Source organism: Acartia tonsa, chromosome 10 (genome assembly GCF_053477335.1).
Source record: "Acartia tonsa isolate MP-2025a chromosome 10, ASM5347733v1, whole genome shotgun sequence".
NCBI lineage: Eukaryota > Metazoa > Arthropoda > Copepoda > Calanoida > Acartiidae > Acartia > Acartia tonsa.
This window is the reverse complement of record NC_137269.1, coordinates 39,233,215-39,252,599: the sequence shown is the minus strand read 5'-3', so window position 1 is coordinate 39,252,599 and position 19,385 is coordinate 39,233,215. Positions and strand designations below refer to the sequence as shown.

At 39.4% G+C, this 19,385-nt stretch overlaps 1 protein-coding gene across 1 annotated transcript in view; it reads left to right on the top strand.

Annotated features, from left to right (window-relative positions):
* LOC145330806 (uncharacterized) overlaps positions 1–19,385 on the top strand; it is a 163,653-nt gene that overhangs the window by 73,307 nt on the left and 70,961 nt on the right. The window contains exons 14-17 of the mRNA XM_080175472.1: positions 1,162–1,218; positions 5,580–5,696; positions 6,737–6,867; positions 18,859–18,934. Coding sequence (XP_080031598.1) covers positions 1,162–1,218; positions 5,580–5,696; positions 6,737–6,867; positions 18,859–18,934 — 381 coding nt within the window. The remainder of the gene's footprint in view (positions 1–1,161; positions 1,219–5,579; positions 5,697–6,736; positions 6,868–18,858; positions 18,935–19,385) is intronic.

Below are 19,385 nucleotides of genomic sequence, written 5' to 3'. Positions count from 1 at the left end.
CCTGAGGCTTACAGGCGGCTGACGCACGGCAGCCGAGCCCTGATGATTAGTGCAGAAAATCAAGTAAATAATATATCGGCTTTTGTTTTTTCTTCATATTTCCTTTAAAATTCATAATCCAGTTTTCTTGTAATAAAGTATATAGAATCTTTTCCTATTATTAAAATGTGCATAAATTTGATTGATAGGTACATCAATACGGGATAACAGGGGATATTATACCTCAACATATATTATTTGCTTATATTTAGATTTTGATAATTAATTTCTTATCACAAAATGTTAAATAGTTCGAATCACATAAAAACAAATTTGAATCCTATCTCTGAAGTACATAGGTATGCCAACTACATAGTTTAACCTGCTATACCTACTTTTTGATTCCAATGTATACGTTTAATACGTGCAAGTAATATTTTACATATTGTGTCGACCGCTATAAAATATTTATCTTATAATATTAACTTTTCTTGTATACTTATCCCTAATTATATACTTTTATATGAAACTCTACAAATTGTCCGTAAAAATTAGCAGTGTGACGTCATAAAAATGAGGGATAGGAGGAGAATTAAGAAAATAAACCCCTTAAAAAGAGATGGAGCTATTGACATAGCACGGCTCATTTTTTCGGACACGTTGTAAATCTTCCATGTTTTTTAATCCGCGTATATAAGTAACAGGATGTGTGTGTCTATATTTTCCTGCGTGTGTACAAAAAAAACATCTGAAGCGATATGGTTCTCCCTTACAGTTACACTTTTTATTTGTTTGGGAAGGGAATATTTACTATCGACATACTAACTAATAGACAAACTGAGCAGCGTCGCTTCCACAAAATTATATCCAGGAAAACTTTTGATAAATTGTAATGAAATTGTGGCAATTTCTCTGAAATGCCAAGTTGACCACAGAACTCCTTCTTACGTATTTTTGAATAAAATGAAAATAAGAGTATGGTGGGATGTAGGTTTTGTTCTTTCGTTTTGGCTAGTTTAGGTTAGGTTAGATTTGATTTTTTGCAGGGTTAAGGCCCCTGCAGGGAATATGAATAGGAAAAAATACTCACCATATTTTTATTTATCTTTAAAAATAAAGGAAAGGGCGACAGTGCTCGAAGAGGCACTTTGAGGTGAAGCACCGAAATTTTTAATATGTCAGGCGAGTGTATCTTGGGATGAATCGAATCAAGGAGCTGCATGAGAATGCCTTCAAAGGAAAACATTTTATGTGAAGAGGATTAATATTAACATGGACGATTATTTTCATTTGTAGCGAATCTTTCAATAAGAAAAATCTAAGTTTAAATACTACATTTCCCTAAAGTTTTACACCTTAAAGCCAAGGATTCCTCATAGGGAAGGTGATGGATTTGAATCTCAGCTCAACAATGCGTCATAAATAAAGAATTATCTAAATTGTTCCTAATGCTGCTATGACAGATGAACGACATAAATAGTTAGAGTAGAGGAAATGCCTTGGCCTAAAACATGCACAACTAATTACTATGTACGTACAGTTAGGACTTTCAGACAAAGGTCGTGCAATCAAAGGGTTTGATGTTTGTTGGTAGTTACCTAACACAATACCAAAAATAAAAGTACAGCAGCCTAACTCACATGAGATAATTGACGAGGTAAGGAGGGGAAGGGTGGGAGGGGAAGACAAATCGAATGAAGGATCAGAATGAGAAATGCGAATAGAAAGACGGTCAAGATAGACAGAACGATAGGATTGTTTTTTGAGACGCTTCACTACCAACATGAACGAAAACGCATACAGCACCCAAAAAAGGAAATTATTAACTTCTAAACCCTTTATTATTATTAGAGGGAATAATAAACAAAACGTATATGAAGGAAACTAAGCTTTTAGGACAAACTTGGAATGTTAAAAAAATTTGATGTTTAAGTATTATGCTACAGATCAGATACTTGTATTTAAATTTATCAGTTTGCAGCAAATCTTCTCTAATTTTAACCTTTTTTCTTAAATGTAAAAATGTTTTTGCTCTGTTTTTATAACAATATTTTACCGTAACCAAAGGTTATTATCAGAATATCTTCATAAATAAGCGTTTGTAATACCATGGGAATCAAGGACGTCAACGCTTTTTCTTGGGAGGGTGGAAATTAAGCTAAATAAGAGAAAATTGTGAAAATCTTTTTAAAATTTTGGGTTAAAAAATGACGTTTCTTAATTGATTATCTAATTTGTTAAAACTTAGTGCTTTGAACTAAGACGCGCCCGAATTTAAATATATTTGGTTTGCTAGTGACACTATTAAAATCTAAAATAGTTCAACAAATTTGAATGGGCCCATGGGGGGGGGGGGGGAACATGTGTACCTTAAATATCCTTGATGTCATTACAATTTTAGTTTGTGTGTATAAAATTTCATAAAATAAACACGATATAAAAAAGATACAACATGAAATCTGTAAAACCCTACTACTACTTATTAAGGGAGGGGACATTGTACTCTAATTACATTTGTAACCAAAGTTTCTATCAGCTGTTCATCTTCCTGTTCATCTTTCTGTTCATCTTTGGGTATTTAAATTAATTTGATTGTTTGGTTCCAAACTAGAAGAGTTAAAACTCTTTAACCAATAATTATAATAAGGAAAAGTCATAAAATGGAAAGTATGAGTTACAATATTGTATGTCAACACAATATCTCCTTGTTTAATCAGAGCTGGATCTTTAAATCATTTTAGTGGTGAGCCAGATCGGGGTGAGCCAACTTTCCACCAATGAGAGCACAGAATTTTATGAAGAGCCCCGCTGTGATTGGCTGAAATTCGGCATACCAAGATCTGGCCCACCACTAAAATGATTTAAAGATCCAGCTCTGAATATTATTAAATGAAATATGTTTAAATAGTGTAGAATAGAGTTGAAGGATATAGTCGGAAATATTAGGAAAGGAAATATCATACAAATATTTGGAAATATTCATGGAATATGGGTATAAGGGAGTCTGAGGTAATGGTTTAAAACAACCAAATAAAAATATTATATTTTTACTAAGACGCCAATTAATCAATTAAATACAAGATTTGAAAAGGAATTTTCATTTAAATGCTATTTAAATAATAAAAGTATAAGTATAGATGTATAACCCAGACAACTACCTGGTTCCAGTGGTGTAGACCTTTTTCGTCCCCATAGCAAATTGCTTTCTGCTCTTTTGTAGCGACTTGACTGTGTTAATATTTATGACACTATGGGCCGATATTCAAAGACCCAATTGAAAGTCGGCACCCCTTAAACATACAGTTATTTAAACCCTGCACCCTCTATTCTTTTATCTAATATTAAAATGAGAAAAATTACATTACGTCCAAATCATTATTATTTTAATCCAGCTTTTTTCAAAATAATTATTGTAAGACAAAATTGTCAGAAAATGAAAATTCTTTTACTAGGCTTTTTAAAAGCGATGCTTTTTCTATAATTAGGGTCAATTCGTCAGTCCGTCAGTAATTGTTATCTATTTTCGTTTATTTAGACATTTTAGAATTGCTATATCGATTTTAAACTTTACATGATTATTCTTATAACAGTTAGGAACGATTTAAGAAGCATAGCAACTCTCTAATTGTTCCAGAAAGTCCATTCAAAATATGCTGATTTTTAAACTTTTTTTTGACAACAAATCTTTGTATGGTATAATTATCCTATTTATTTGATTTTTGTAATAATGATTTCTATTGTAACAAGGTACAAGGGACGTCCAAGGAGGGGGGGTAATGGGGTGATTACCCCCCAATTGAATTTTGTAACCCCCCTACCTATCAAAAAAAGATTAGATGTCCATACCTCTATAATATGAAGATTATCCCCCCCAAAAAAGAAGTAACTTGATGAAATTGTCAAAGTCATTTTTTTTCTCAAAAGAAATATCCCTAAAAATCTGTGTTGGATATATTATACAAATATTTAAATTCCATTTCCTTTTTCCCTCCGCTTCCTTTTTATAGGAAGAATTTCTTATTTTATACTCTTTCTGTTTTAGACCCTTTATCAAAATAAAAGATGGATCAAGGAGCTTTAATTAGCCTGATGTATGTATATGCTGGTAAAGTGTAGTAAGGTTCGAGTATGCCAAGACAAGCACATGATTAAGGACGCCCAAGGGAGGGGGGGGGGGGGGGTAAAGGGGTGATTACCACCCCAAAAAATATTTTTCATTTTTACTACTAAATATTTAATAGTATTTCTTTATTAGGTAGGTACCTTTTTACATTATTAAATTACACCCCCAAAAAGTTTTACCCCAGGGGTAAATATTTTACCCCCTCCCCCCCCCCCCCAGAATAAAAAAGCTTGGACGCCTCTGCACATGATATCAATATTATGTGTCAGAAAAATACTAAAGACGTTAAAATGGATACCTACTGCTGCTATGTCTGGCACGTGACACTAATAGTGAGAGTGAGAGGATTTAGGAATGCATTGACCCTTAAACAGGTGTAACTCATTACAATAGACAGTTAGCACTTTCATACAAAGGTCTAGCAATCACAGGGTGGGTTGTCTGTTGGTTAGGCTAAATATCCTATAGTTGCCGTTAGAGTATCACATCCCATAAAAAGCGGATGTAGCTCTGGCTTCTCTAGATGATCCCATTTGCCTAATAACAGGTACAAAGAAGTTAGGACTAGCAAAAGTCGTGCAATCAAAGGATAACTGGTCTGGTTAACTTTCAGGCTTATTCTGGGGGCAATAAGTGAGCTGATAATTTCTTATGTTTGTAATTTTATAGCAAACTATTCTGCATGACAATACCACTTATATCATAAAATATAAAGCGGCGCATAATTATGGATTTACGTGGGGGATATGGGGGGAGGGGTTGATTTTAAGGCCATATAACTACAAAAGGAAACTGAAAGAATCCTCTATTTTCTTTTTCTTCTAAATATTTTCAGGGAGGAAATACACATGGTATATAATTTTTTTTCTCGTATTCATTCGAATCCGGTGGATAGGAACCGGTTCTCATCCATACGAAAAAATTATGTCTAGCATCGTATTATATCCAGCTTTCTACGAGTATAAAAATGTACAATCATAAGATTGAAACCAGTTTTTTTAGCCCGTGCCTACGGCACCTAGGGGCTAAAAAACTGGTTTTAATCTTATAATTGTACATTCTATATCCGCGGAAAGCCGTTTATAATACGATGCGAGAAATAACTATTATCTAATTTCTACGAGGTCTACAAGCTTAAGCTTAAGAAGGATTTTACATTCCAGGATATTGGTGGAATAATTAATATTCCAATGCCCTATCCTTATACTCCTGGCATTTTTTATATGCATCTTCATTGTTTAATCTTCTTATTGCCTCAGCAAATGCAAAGGAAAGTGTTTTTCATACATAAAAATAACATTGAAATCTGCATTTTAACTTGTTGTCATAAAAAATAAAAATTTTTATTTGATTTTAACACGGAATTCTTTTTATAAAAACAAAAATTAACGAACAAAAATCAAAAGAAATGATTGTAAAGCATAATAATTAGCTATGCTCTTTAACTCTTTCACAGTCATAAAATGGTGACAATAGGCGTGGAATCGAGCCTGGAACTGTTGGACTTGGAAAGAAATCAGCTGACCAATATTTCCCGCGCTTTTAGTAAACTGACGCAGCTGAGAAATCTTTACCTGGCCAATAACAATATCAGGTAAAAAAAATCGGCAAATTTATCTAAATAATTTTTTAAAAACCAGTTACTCCTTTCCAGAATATAGATTATAGAATACACTGGAATGCAAATTATACTTTTTTATAACCATGTTATCTTATTCGTTGGCTTAAAAACATTGAGTACTATTATTGAATCTTACTGGTTTATTTCAATCTAATTATATAGAAACGTTTCAACCCATAATTAAAACCACAGACGGGGGAATTATGTATTGGGAATGTATATAAAAAATCATCCAATGTCTTATCCCTCAAAATCCCTGTCTCTTTTCCTTGTAAAATCTCCATATTAAGTGCATGATTCTGTAGAGTAAAATTGGTACCATTGAATTTAAATGGCAAGGAAAATTGTAGTTCTTATTTTTAAGAGGCAAATTGGGAACAATTTATAAATACCTTAACTAAAGTATTTCATTGTTGTCAATAGTGTAATATGAAGTAGTAACCAATGAGTCAATTAATTTCTCCATTTAAGGGAAGCCTGACATGAGTCCTGGGATGGTTTTAAGCAATTTAATTAATGTATTTTTATAGGCATATTTTCTGTTTTCTATACTCTTTAGAATACATTGCCCTCAGATGCTAGGGGCCCAACCTCTAGCTTTTAACTTTTTAATAACTATTTGAACAAAATAAGATTTTTTTTATCAATTTGAGCTACAAATCGATTATTTTCTTTTAAAACAAGTACTGAACCGAATTGTACACAAAAATAGGATTAGGCCAACAAAACAGTAATTTATACTTATTTTTCTATCCGTGGATAACGGTCTATAATACCCTACTATACATAATTCTATTTTCCGGGGCTCGGCAGCCGCGCCTCATCTGCTCATAAGCCTCAAATTTACAGCCGCTAGTTTGACAAGAAAATTGTTCGCGAAAAGATCAATTGACTGCTTTGGAACATGTTTAGACATTTAGCTGAATTTTAAATTTAGAATATGAAATTTCACTGAAGCCTACACGCGTGTTGCCGAGCCCTGACATTTTCTTACTAAACTTTTCTGTATCTAGTGTCTTGGAAGAGAATGCTTTGGACAGTTTTGTGGAAAATCTGATGGCCATTTCCCTGGCAGGAAATATAATTCAGACATTCCCGCACATTCAACTGAGACGGGCACACAAACTATCACATCTTAATCTAGGTTAGTTAACATATAGAAGCGTACCTACTTTATAATTGCAGAATAAGTCCGTCAGTCCGACCTGGGGAGCTTTACATAATGTCCTAAAATATGAGCCGAATGACGTCATAAAAATGAGATATGAGAGTAGAAGTGAGAAAGTAAATCCCTTAAAAAGAGATGGATCTATTGACGTCATATATTGTTGAGTTTCCAGACCTGGGCGTTATATGAAAGTAATTGTAACTTTTAAGTCTCATATTTGTAACATTTATTTGTGTTTTGGCCTATATTACCATCCTTCATTAAAAGAAAAAGCAATTACAATATTCTCAAATCAAAAAGAAATACATTTTTTACTTAATTCAAAGGGGGGTCAAAGGTAATTAAAAACATTCCTTTACAATTAAAATTTAACCAGCACTATTACATAGACCGAAGAAGTAAATGTTTCAAAATCTAAAAAAGAAAAAGAAGGTTATACTGTTTTATAAATATTAAATACCTGCAAGAAAAATGTTTAGTTGAAAGAGAGGATATTAAGAAGAACAAGGATGGTTCTATTTATAGATAGCTCACAAATAACAATATATTTATGATGTATGACCCAGAGTCATTCCAGTGCAGGGGACCTTTTTTAAATGCAAGCAAATTGCTTTCTGCTCTTTGTAGATAATTTGCTGTGTTGATATTTCCGCGCTAATGGCTGATATTCAAAGACTCCAATTGAAATTTGATTTCTTTTACCTTAATGAATCAACAAACTAATCAATGGAATTACATAATCAACCTACAAACAATGAAAATATTTTGAATTTAAATCTATGCTGTAACGACATTTCTTTTTTGTTTAAGTTAAAATATCTTGAAAATTGTTGGTTTAATAAATTTGTGTTTTAAGTGAACTAAATTAATAAATAAAACATAATGTTTTAAAGTTCGTTTGTGGTACATACGTAATATGAAGGAAAATACGCAAGAAAAAAATAGTAACTTTAAAAAAGATATACGGACAATTGTACGTTATTGTGGTATGCGACAGCTCTGGCCCATGCAGAAACCAAGACATTATAGTGATGCTACGCACCTAGCTAAATCCTGTTATTCTACAATTGTAAAGCCACCTGGAAATATGTCAGATAACGGTACTGATTTCATCTCTCAGTTGTCCTGCAAATGGAGGGAGGGGTGTTACCCTCCCTCTCCCATCTTAAGCACCGGAACCTTCCCCTTCAACCACCAAGTTATCAGCACCACCTCAACCCTGAGGATAAAGGATCTAAACCTGCCCTCACCTGATAGAATCACCCCCACACAGACTGTTGTTGTCACAAGTAATCATCAAACCTTCCCTCTTTAGTACCCAGACCTACCACTCAACCCCTCTATGCTTATCTACCTATTGTGCTGCTCCATGGGCTATCCTGCCTGCCCCAGACAGGGATAGCCATCTACCTAACCATTGCAATTATCTATGTTTTACTGTATGATTTATCTTTAACTATCTTTATTCCAAATCCATATGTATTTATATTATGGTTAACTGTATTCTTAATTCCCCCCACCCCTTTCCAGGGATGGGGGATCATGATTGCCCAAACTGACTATTGTATATGTATTATAATGCTTTTATGTTATGATTATTTATTCCTATCCATGTAGTTATTGTTTGTTGTATATAGCTTTAGTATCCTTTAAACCTTCAATAAAGTGACAACTGAAATAGATGTTGATTCTTGTCTAGTGAATGCTAGAGAAGCGTAGCTTCTCTATAGTAAGGTGTCCACGTCTGTTCACACTGCCGTAGTCTTTATTCGAACTCTGGTGTCTGCCATTTACCCTAGGCGGATACCACAACTTTTGGTGTCAGCTGTGTGAGATTACGGCGAACCACAAGTGTAGAGCAGACGCGCATCTGAGGCTAAGGTACTCCCAGCAGTGAAACTGGCAAAACTGACACAAGCAACCTGAATTACCCACCCTGGACAGCAAGTCTAATTCTGCATCCGGCAGTTGTGGAAGTGAAACTTGACGAAGAACCGCAAGAAGCGCCAACATCTAACGGAGAATTGAGCGCTCAAAAGGCTGAAACAGGCCTGCGGACCGGCTGAAACAAGCCAAATAAGTGTAAACGGCTGAAAATAGGCCAATTTTACTGCAAGAGATAGCAGGATCCGAACCAGTGGCGCTAGCAGGACGGGACATTCCCTGCCGCCATCAGCTGGATTTGGATAAGCGGCGCTAGCAGGACGGGACATTCCCTGCCGCCGATAGGCTGAAACACGCCACATAGCTGCAAGCGGCGCTAGCAGGACGGGACATTCCCTGCCGCCTATAGGCTGAAACACGCCACATAGCTGCAAGCTGCGAGCCAACATACGAGTGTAGTGCACCAGAACAGAGAAAAACTACGTCAACTCCAAGTATCCTGAGAGGCTACAACGCAGCCACCCATCTAGAAAAACAGATATTATGTCACATTGCAGGGATTACCACCCTGGTGTGATGGCTAAACAATAGATTTATGAGCAAAGCTTGGCAAACAAATTGTTGTGTTGTGATAAATCTAAAAATAGAACAGGCTTGGATTTATTGTGTATTGTGATAACAGCTAAAAATAGAACAGGGTTAGTAAACAAATCTGTTATGCAATTGTGATAAGGACAAAAATAGAAGCTAGATGTAATATAATAAAGACCCTGATATACAATCAAATCACCTCAAGCCTATAGCACAACAACAATACACCCCTTATTCCAAGGGAAAGGGAGGAGCCCCTCTCCATTGAAGGCAAATACAATCAGGGTGATATAATAGATAAGCCTAGGATTAAGAAGAAAAGGCACTATTACACCAGCACACAGTTACCCCCCTCCCTCACAGGGGGAACGGACGGAGTTACCCCCGTCCCCTCACGCGCTCCCCCCCTCCTACCCACACTAGACTAAGTCCGTCTGTAGTGTGGGGCTAGCGACCGGGAACACAGAGCGCCATTCACGGGTAGCGCAACAGAGTGCGGAAAATATCATAAGTTCAACGGACAAAGCGGACCAACGAGAGAGCGAGTTGAGGGACAAGTGCGCGTTTTATCTGTGTGCGCGGATTGACGGTGCGTAAGCGCGCTGCACAGAAAGGAGATTTCACGCACACACACACACACACACACCCACACAGGAGAGGGGCCACTCTATAGCATACAACAGAGATATTTTTTTAGGAGAAAAAACTTGCAAGCTCCTCCCTCCCTGTCTACAGTGTGATAAGGAAAACTAAACCAGTTCCTTAAACCCGCTCAGACCCTCAACATCTCCTAGCCCTGCCAACCCTACTTCAAAGCTGAGTGGTTAGTGAAACAAATATATGTATATATAAATACCCAAGTGATAAATAATGTTGTTTTCTTTTGTATCACGGGTGCAAGTAAGTGAATACTAACCTCACCAAACAACACTGGAAACTGATATGGTAACTGAACGAAAGTACGCCCACCCTGTGGACACAGCCTGACTTGCTGCCCCACACTGGGCAGTGGTGGTGTGTACCTGGACCATCGACCCTCATAGTTGTGAACTATATACAGAGGAAGCGTGATTTTTTTTTGGAGCAAGGAGGAAAAGCTAGCTAGCTCTGGGGATATTCCTATACACATATATATATATATGGGCGTGTAGCCATATATATATATAGATAGCCTACCTATCCATATATCTACTAGCGGATACGCTCCTAGAGACATCTGTGGATACCTAACATATTCCCTGTTACCTTTAAGCTAAGATCCGCTGGTTACCACAGAAATCAAGAGCTATACTGGAAAGGAGAACAACTCAGGCTCAACAGTTAAACAAGGCGCTGGCACCAACAGACCAACCCCCTGCTACTTATCATGGGGGCGCGCCAGCCACAGAAACTCATGAGCCAGGAGGACCGAGCCTACGGCTACGTGGACTACCACCCTAATTACACAGCTATAGTCTTTATACTAGGGGTGAGCCGGTTCGAACCTCCTTGCGGCGCGGCTACTCTACTCTGCTCCTATATCTACCAGATAAGAACTTGTCAGCCCCTAGCCCGACGTGCGGCAATCGAAGACATTCCTGATTGGGCATTAACTGTGTGCCTAGGCCTGTTGCTGGCACTGTGGTGGACAGAAGTCTTCATTTGGACCAGAACCCCCAACATCTGTACCCCACCACTCTCTGCTTCTTCATACAAGATACTGCTTCTGTTATTACTTTGGCCTACTGTGTTGAGTACAGTGAACATCAAACACATGCCAGGTCACAGACCCCTGGTCCCTGAGATGCCCTTGTCTGGAAGGGTGACTGAATGTCCGCTGCACAGCTCCTGTTCAGTTGGTGCTCAACGCACGAGAAATAGCAATACTGGACTGGGGATTGCTGAACCTGTAGGTGTCCTCCTGGGGGTGTTGAACGATGCAACTGAGCCTAATGAGAAGGTGACAAGCTTCAGAGACTTAGTGGCCAGCCCCAAGATGGACACTACCACCAGAACTGAGACTCCAAAGGGGCCCAGCCCTAGGGCCAGTACCACCTGTTTCTGGGGTGGAAAGGCCCTCCCTGGCGCTGGCCTCACCAAGCTGGAGGATGGGGAGCTGTCCCAGGGGAATAGGCTCTTCACCCAGATGCCCGACGCGTACCTGGGGGTGGGGGAGCCGCCACCCAAGCCTCCTTGGGAGCCCCCAGGCATGGAACGACTGGGGACCGGCCTAAGGATGGGAACTGGCGACCTGCTGCAGTGGAAGGCTTTACCCAGCACGGAGGGAGCAGGGTTGACCAGCAGCAGTGAGGCTGTTCCCCCACACTCCAAGACCAGATGCCTCTACTCTGTTGAACCACTGCACATGTCCCAGCCAAGTTCCCCCATGCTGCTGAAGATGGAGGCCCACCAGGATGCAGAGCTCCAACTAGGGAAGTCAATAAGAAGGCCACCCCCTGCCAAAACCAGAACCACCGCAGGGGTTCCCCACCAGCGGCTGACGGAGCCTGGCAGGGACGCAATACCAGCTGGCAACTCTGGCCCAACTCAGGTGGCTACCGACAGCCTGCTGGCAGTCCAGAATACAGTTCAGGCTACCATCCGGATGGCATCTTCTGGGCCTTGCTGGTTCAACTGTGGGTACCTGTCCACACACTGGCCACAGGTACCCCCCAGAGATCATAGCCCCCTTTCCGACTGGCACCATCAACGGCCTTTGCTACCAACTACCTGGCGTATCCAGAGGCAGGATCCCTCATGTGGAGAAGCACCTGCAGAAGCTAAGGCCGAGGCTGGCCTCGCCACCCAGGAGAGGAGAGCCGCTGTTGGATGGAAGGGACCTGTGTGTATGGGGAGGAGGCTGAATGTAACCAAGGAGCCACCACAAGCAGCCCAGCACCGCCTGACCCCTAGTAGGGGAGACCCTGTTTGTCAGCTGGTGCCCCAACTGGAGGAGGAGAGACCTGGCAGGTTGATACACCCTGGGGAAGCCGGCCTGATGGGACCCAGCTGGACAAAGGGGCGCTGCCGCTTCAACGGCCACACAGCCGCCAAGTGTAGAACCGGTTGGGACCAGGCAAAGAAGAAACACCAGGCCGCCCAACAACCTGCATGCAACCCGTCTGACACCCAGGTCCACCTGGAGGGAGGTGCCCAGCCGTCACCCCAACCAGCTGCCCCCGCTGGGGCCGCGGCTACCCAGGAGTCTGTATCTCAGATTGGGACCATAGTGGCCAGGATCAACGTGCTGGGAGGAGCGGCTGAACCCAACCGGGTTGGCCTCAGCCTCAACCACAGGGGACTGGTGTCCGTAACCCCTGTCACCCCCAGCAAGAGCCGAGGGGCGCTACCCAGCGCCACCGGGACGGTGTACGGGGAGGCCCTGGCGGCCGCCGAGTGGGAGAGGCAAGAGGCGCTAGCCAGCGAGTCTGAGTCGATGTATGGGACGACAACCATCGCCGCCACCTGTGAAGACTGGGGGGTGCTATCCAGCGCCCCACGCTGGTGCCTGGGGCGACAACCGTCGCCGCCACCGAGAGACCTTGACCCCTGTGAAGACTGGGGGGTGCTATCCAGCGCCCCCACGCTGGTGCCTGGGGCGACAACCGTCGCCGCCACCGAGATACCTGGACCCCAGAATGAGCCCACAGCCCCAGAGGAAGGGGTGACACCCGTCACCCCCGGCCAGCCAGAGCCCTCAGCCAGCAGGGAGAGTCCAGCTGTCCCTCACCCTCAACTGCATCCAGCTGTCTACCTCCCTCAACCAAGCCAGGGTAATTGTATTGCACTGGTGTATCAGGAAGTTTGGGCTGGGCCAAACTTGCCTGCGCCCCCTGCATCTGCCCCAGGAATCAGGATATCAGCCATTACCAGCCAAACTGAAGAAGCTTTGACCGCCGCCTGGGGAGTAACTCAACCAGATGCGCCCAGTGCCGAGCCTAACCATAGAAGTAGAGGATCCCCAACAATTATGTCTACCCAAGATGGAGACGATGTGCCTGGACCCCTTCAGGCTAGGGGAGGAAATCCGGAGCCTTGTGCCTCCAGTCCACCCTTGCAGATCCAAGACAGCCTCCGGCATAAGGGATGGACTGTTACCTTCCCCTACCCCGCAGGTCTGACTGCCATGCACCCCCCTGCCAATGTCCAGGATGAGCCTGAGGAAGGCAACGCTCCTACAGTATGGCAACCACCACCTGCCCGCGTTGACAGAGACCCTGGAAGCCGCATGAACCTGACCAGCCCCGAGGGCGAAGAAACTGCGCCTGCATCCAGTAGCCAGCCTGCCAGCAGCAAGGTGACCAACACGATGGAGACCACCAGCCCAGTGGAGAAACCTGAAGAGGTGTATACCAGGCGGCTGTTGGTCCAAGCCCCCTCATGTGTTGTGCCACCCCTGGAGGTTGCCAGGGTGGCCTCAGAGGTACACATCCAACGGCCAGAACATCCAACAGGACCAGCTACTCCAGCAGATATAGTAGATTCCGTTCGACCTGGGGAGGGCTGGAGTCCACCACCAGTCAGCAGCTGGTATCCTGGCGGACCCATTCCACAAGGACAACAAACTGAAGGCCGCAACCACTGTCGGAAGTCTGGCGGTGCAGACAACCCCTCCAGCCTTCCGAGGGGAGAGTTGTGGTATGCGACAGCTCTGGCCCATGCAGAAACCAAGACATTATAGTGATGCTACGCACCTAGCTAAATCCTGTTATTCTACAATTGTAAAGCCACCTGGAAATATGTCAGATAACGGTACTGATTTCATCTCTCAGTTGTCCTGCAAATGGAGGGAGGGGTGTTACCCTCCCTCTCCCATCTTAAGCACCGGAACCTTCCCCTTCAACCACCAAGTTATCAGCACCACCTCAACCCTGAGGATAAAGGATCTAAACCTGCCCTCACCTGATAGAATCACCCCCACACAGACTGTTGTTGTCACAAGTAATCATCAAACCTTCCCTCTTTAGTACCCAGACCTACCACTCAACCCCTCTATGCTTATCTACCTATTGTGCTGCTCCATGGGCTATCCTGCCTGCCCCAGACAGGGATAGCCATCTACCTAACCATTGCAATTATCTATGTTTTACTGTATGATTTATCTTTAACTATCTTTATTCCAAATCCATATGTATTTATATTATGGTTAACTGTATTCTTAATTCCCCCCACCCCTTTCCAGGGATGGGGGATCATGATTGCCCAAACTGACTATTGTATATGTATTATAATGCTTTTATGTTATGATTATTTATTCCTATCCATGTAGTTATTGTTTGTTGTATATAGCTTTAGTATCCTTTAAACCTTCAATAAAGTGACAACTGAAATAGATGTTGATTCTTGTCTAGTGAATGCTAGAGAAGCGTAGCTTCTCTATAGTAAGGTGTCCACGTCTGTTCACACTGCCGTAGTCTTTATTCGAACTCTGGTGTCTGCCATTTACCCTAGGCGGATACCACATTATTATAGAGTAGATGGGCTACTGAAAAAGTCCCGAATAAAAGATCATCAAAGGGTTGTGTTATCTCATCAAGAAACTTTGCTCAACTAGATATTTTAAGGAATATCCCTTATATTCAAATTGGACCAAAATAACACCCCTATTACCCTGGGAGCTGTGTTTATGTAGGAAAATGTAGATACATGTTTCTCTAGAAGTATTGGTAATTACAACACTTTTTAGAAAAATTACACAAATTAAAACAAACATCTAAAAAAATTACTTTTCTTCGAACCGTCCTGAAACCACTTTAAACATTTATTTCTTTGAGGTTGAAGGGGGGGAGGGGGTTCATTTATAAAATTACGGGTTTGTAGGGATATATTTTTTATCTCGGAGGTATTTAATAAACTTTTACTCCTTTTCTTCTTTTTTTCTACATAAACTTTCATCATTAGTTTAGTACTCATGGAGTCATGAGACGGATGGAGGGAGAGAAAAAGAGAGAGAAATAAAGATAGATATGGAGAGAAAGAGAGAGAGAGAGAAATATAGATAGATATGGAGAGAAAGATAGAGTAAGAAGGACAGAGAGAAAAAGATAAAAAGAGCGAGGTAGAGAGATAGATTTTGGTAGACGTTGATGGCGGAAAATTAGGCAAAAAAAAGACTAATATCATTTAGTAAATCCTTATACTAAAGTAACAGGATGTTTGTGTATCTGTGTGTCTGTACCGAAGGATCTCGCTAACCACTGAACCGATCGGGTTCTCCTTAACAGGGTAGCTTCTCATAGGTCCCGGGAAGGTTTATAACTATTTTCTTGGGGGGGGGGACACTCTTAACCCCCCTCAAAAATGAAAAATACCCCCCCAATTTTTTTTTTTAAATTACAAATTTTTTTTTTAACTAAAATTAAAAATGATGAAAGGGACAAGTCCCCCCACACAAAAAAAAAAATTTCACATCCCAAAATATTTTTCTTACTTTTCCTTTTAAAATCTAAAATAAGAAATTGGGTTATCAAATTCGACTCCCCCCTCCTCAAGTGCCCCTCAAGTATATGATAAAATCACAAGTGTTGGCCGTGCATATGTTTAATTAAAGAATGACGTACGAACAAGCTAAAAGATGTTCAAACAGCCGGCCAGACAGATAAAAGATCTTACAGACGAACAGACAGACTAACAGACACCCAGACAAACAAGCATAAAGTCATAGACTATTTTCACAATACATGCCAAAATACTATAATATTTAATACTGTTGGTTATGCCTTTAGAGGCCTCTCAGGTCACTTGAAGTTGGGGGATGTAGTCGACTTCCGCTCATTTTCAATTTTAGTTTTTAAAAATGAAGGATATTTTTCTTGTGTGTTTTTTTTTCTAGAGGCGATTTCTCTAGGTAGTGTGGTGTTACCCTCCCCTAAAATAGTTATAAACCTGACCAAGACTTATAAGAAGCTGCCTTTGTAAAATTGAACAATATTGGTTAGGTGATCCTTTGGGACAGCCAGAACGACAGACACAGATTCTGTCACTTTTATGTAAGTGTATGCTGTTTTGCTCTTGTAATCAGAGCAAAATTAGCTCCATGACCATTATTGTAAAGAAATGAATGATTTGAATGCATTACATTTAAACCGTCTCCATTCCCATGAGGTGTGAATTCACTGCCACAAGAGTATCATTAATGTGATAATCGCCAAAAATATCATAATAGCAAATATGATCATAAGATTGAATAAGAATTTGAGTTAAGTGAAAAACAAGTACTAAGATAGTGTTTCAGGAGGTGACAATGGGCTGTTTATTACACTGGTACCTAAAGTTTTATAATAACGTTTACATGTTAGTTGACAAAACAACTTTAGTGCTTTTTTGGAATTTTAATTGTTTGATTCCAAACATTTCAACCACTAATTGTAATCTACAGAAGGGATAATTTTCTGTATTTTTATTGGGAATGTTCTGTACATCAATTTATCGGCCATTGCATTGTATGATCTCTTTAGATACCTGGATCTCTTGCTTTTATAAACACGATTAAAACTTGACTTTTTCTGGGGGAGAATGCTGCCCACCTTCTTCAGACCTTGGCAAAGTTATTTCAAACTTTGTGATATCTAAATATTCATGGACAGCGGGTATATGTTGTGCAAATTCAAAAGGAGATACGGAAAGTGTCATGTATGATGTAAAAATACGTCTAAATCCATCTTAGGGGTTTCCTTTCCCACTTTTACTCTCATTCTTCCTTTTTAGACGTATTTCCAATTTAAAATAATTTAAATTGACATAGCAAGTTATTCCGTAAGGTTTAATTTCATTTGGGATTACATCCAAAATAAATATATTGACTTTTTTTTGTGTAATAAGTTCGTGAAACAAAATCAATTGATCATTATTGAAGTAAAATGTTTGTTTATGAGTATAATCCTTATATAAAAGTAACAGGATCTGTGTGTGTCTGTGTGTGTGTCTTTCTTTACCAAGGATCTTGCTAACCGCTGAACCGATATAGATCTACTTTCACATGTAGGTTCGCATAGATCCTGGGAAGGTTTATAGCTATCTTTAAGGATGAAACATGATATCCTTTAGAATTCCTGATTGATCTTACAATTTGTGATACCAAAGTTTCAATCATTTGTACACACACCTATCTCAAGAATCGGATAGGAAATAAATTTAACTTTTAATTTCTTGTTCTTGTAATCTTAATGGTAAGAAAATGGTCGATAAATTTTTCAGATTAACATTTTTAAAAGCGAAGCTTTTCTATAATTAGGGTCGGTTCATACGTCCGTCCGTTCTTACGTCCGTCACAGACGGATAGCTTTTTTCGTCAATTTAGGCATGTTAGAATTGTCCTATCGATTTCAAACTTTCCATGGCGATTCCTTTAGTAGTTAGGTACGATTTAAAAAACGTAGCAACTCTATAATCATTACAAGAATGTCCGCACGTTTATTTTAAAGATATTGATTTTTTGACTTATTTAACAACATTTTTTATGTGATTTAATTATCCGATTGATCTGATTTTTGGTATGTTGATTCCTGGGACAACAAAGTTTAATGTTATCAGCGAAGCAATTCTTTAATAAAGTTCTAGAAATGTAAGTATGTCCATAAACATTATCCTGTATAAAGTTGAATTTCAACAAATTTACTTACAATTTTAATATTCTTATTATTCAGTTCTGACACTATATAAGTGTTAATCTCCGTTTGTCCTACTGTTTCAGTGCTTCGCTTTTATGGATGTTGTCATCCTTATTGCATGGTTAAAATGTTTGTGAAAATTCAACAAAAGTACCCAAAGTTTTTGAGCCAAATTGCATAATCATATGGTTATAGAACTTTGGGTACTATTAACATTTACCGACCAATATTCATTCCCTCCCTTTAAAAATCTAAATAAATCTTATTTTAATGTTAGTTTGATATTTATACAGTTTTTAGGTAGGAGTTTTGTTTTTGCCTAAAATTTATTAACACGGTTTCTCATGCGTTGGCTTATAATTTTTTTTATATTTCTGGAATATTGATTGATTTTTACAAATTAAAAATGTCCAAACTTTCCAAAAAATAGTTTTAACCTATAAAAGGTGTGATTTTAATAGTTTCAATATTAAATCATCGTCCATTGTGTTATCCCTGAAAATCAATTTGTAAGATAATACTAGATTAAAGTTGCCAATTGTATCGGTTTAATGTTTACCTACTTTGAGAGGTGTATGGTCTAAATGGTTGACACTATATATATTCTTATACAAATATGTAGATCTATATACACTCTTTCAATAAAGTCAAAATATAAATTTGTACCTATAAAAACTTGTACAGTGTTAGGTAGAAAACATCAAACATACAACCAGTTTCAAGACGTACCCAACAACGTCATTTCATTTAAAATTTAAGCTTCAAGAATCAATAGTAGTCTTATATTGGCCTTTAATTAAAAAACATTTGTGAGACACATCTCATGAAAGCTACAACCATATTATAACTAAATTAGTTTAAATATTAGAATTTTAAAAAATGTACCCAATTATTTTTTTCTTAGGTTATAATCAGATAACAGAAATAGATGCTGGCCATTTCGAGGGGTGGGCACAGAACCTGGACACTTTGATTTTAAGGTAAAAGATATTATTTTTTTTATAGAAGCTACTCTATAATTGACTTTACACCTGTCACTCTTTGCTTTTGTCCGTCATAAGCATTAAATCTTGCAAAATCTTCCTTTTTAACTCGTTGATTTTGGACTGTAAATTATACTGATCCCCAGGTTTTATAAACACGATCTCTCATTAGTTAACTTCTAAATTATGTATATAATTTAGTTTATAATTGGAGGTGCAATCGGCCATTGTCTTATCCCTTATCCTCACTGCTACCAAGTCATTATTACTGACTAATGTAGTGTAAAATTTGTACCTATTGTAGCTATGTCAGATGTATTACATAACTGTAAGAGTGAGTGAGGGGTAAAACCTTCGCCTGGCACGTCTTACTACCATGCAAAGGCCGCACAATCAAAAACTTGGAATGAACAGTGCTAGAAAAATTGATATATGTAGAATATAAGTG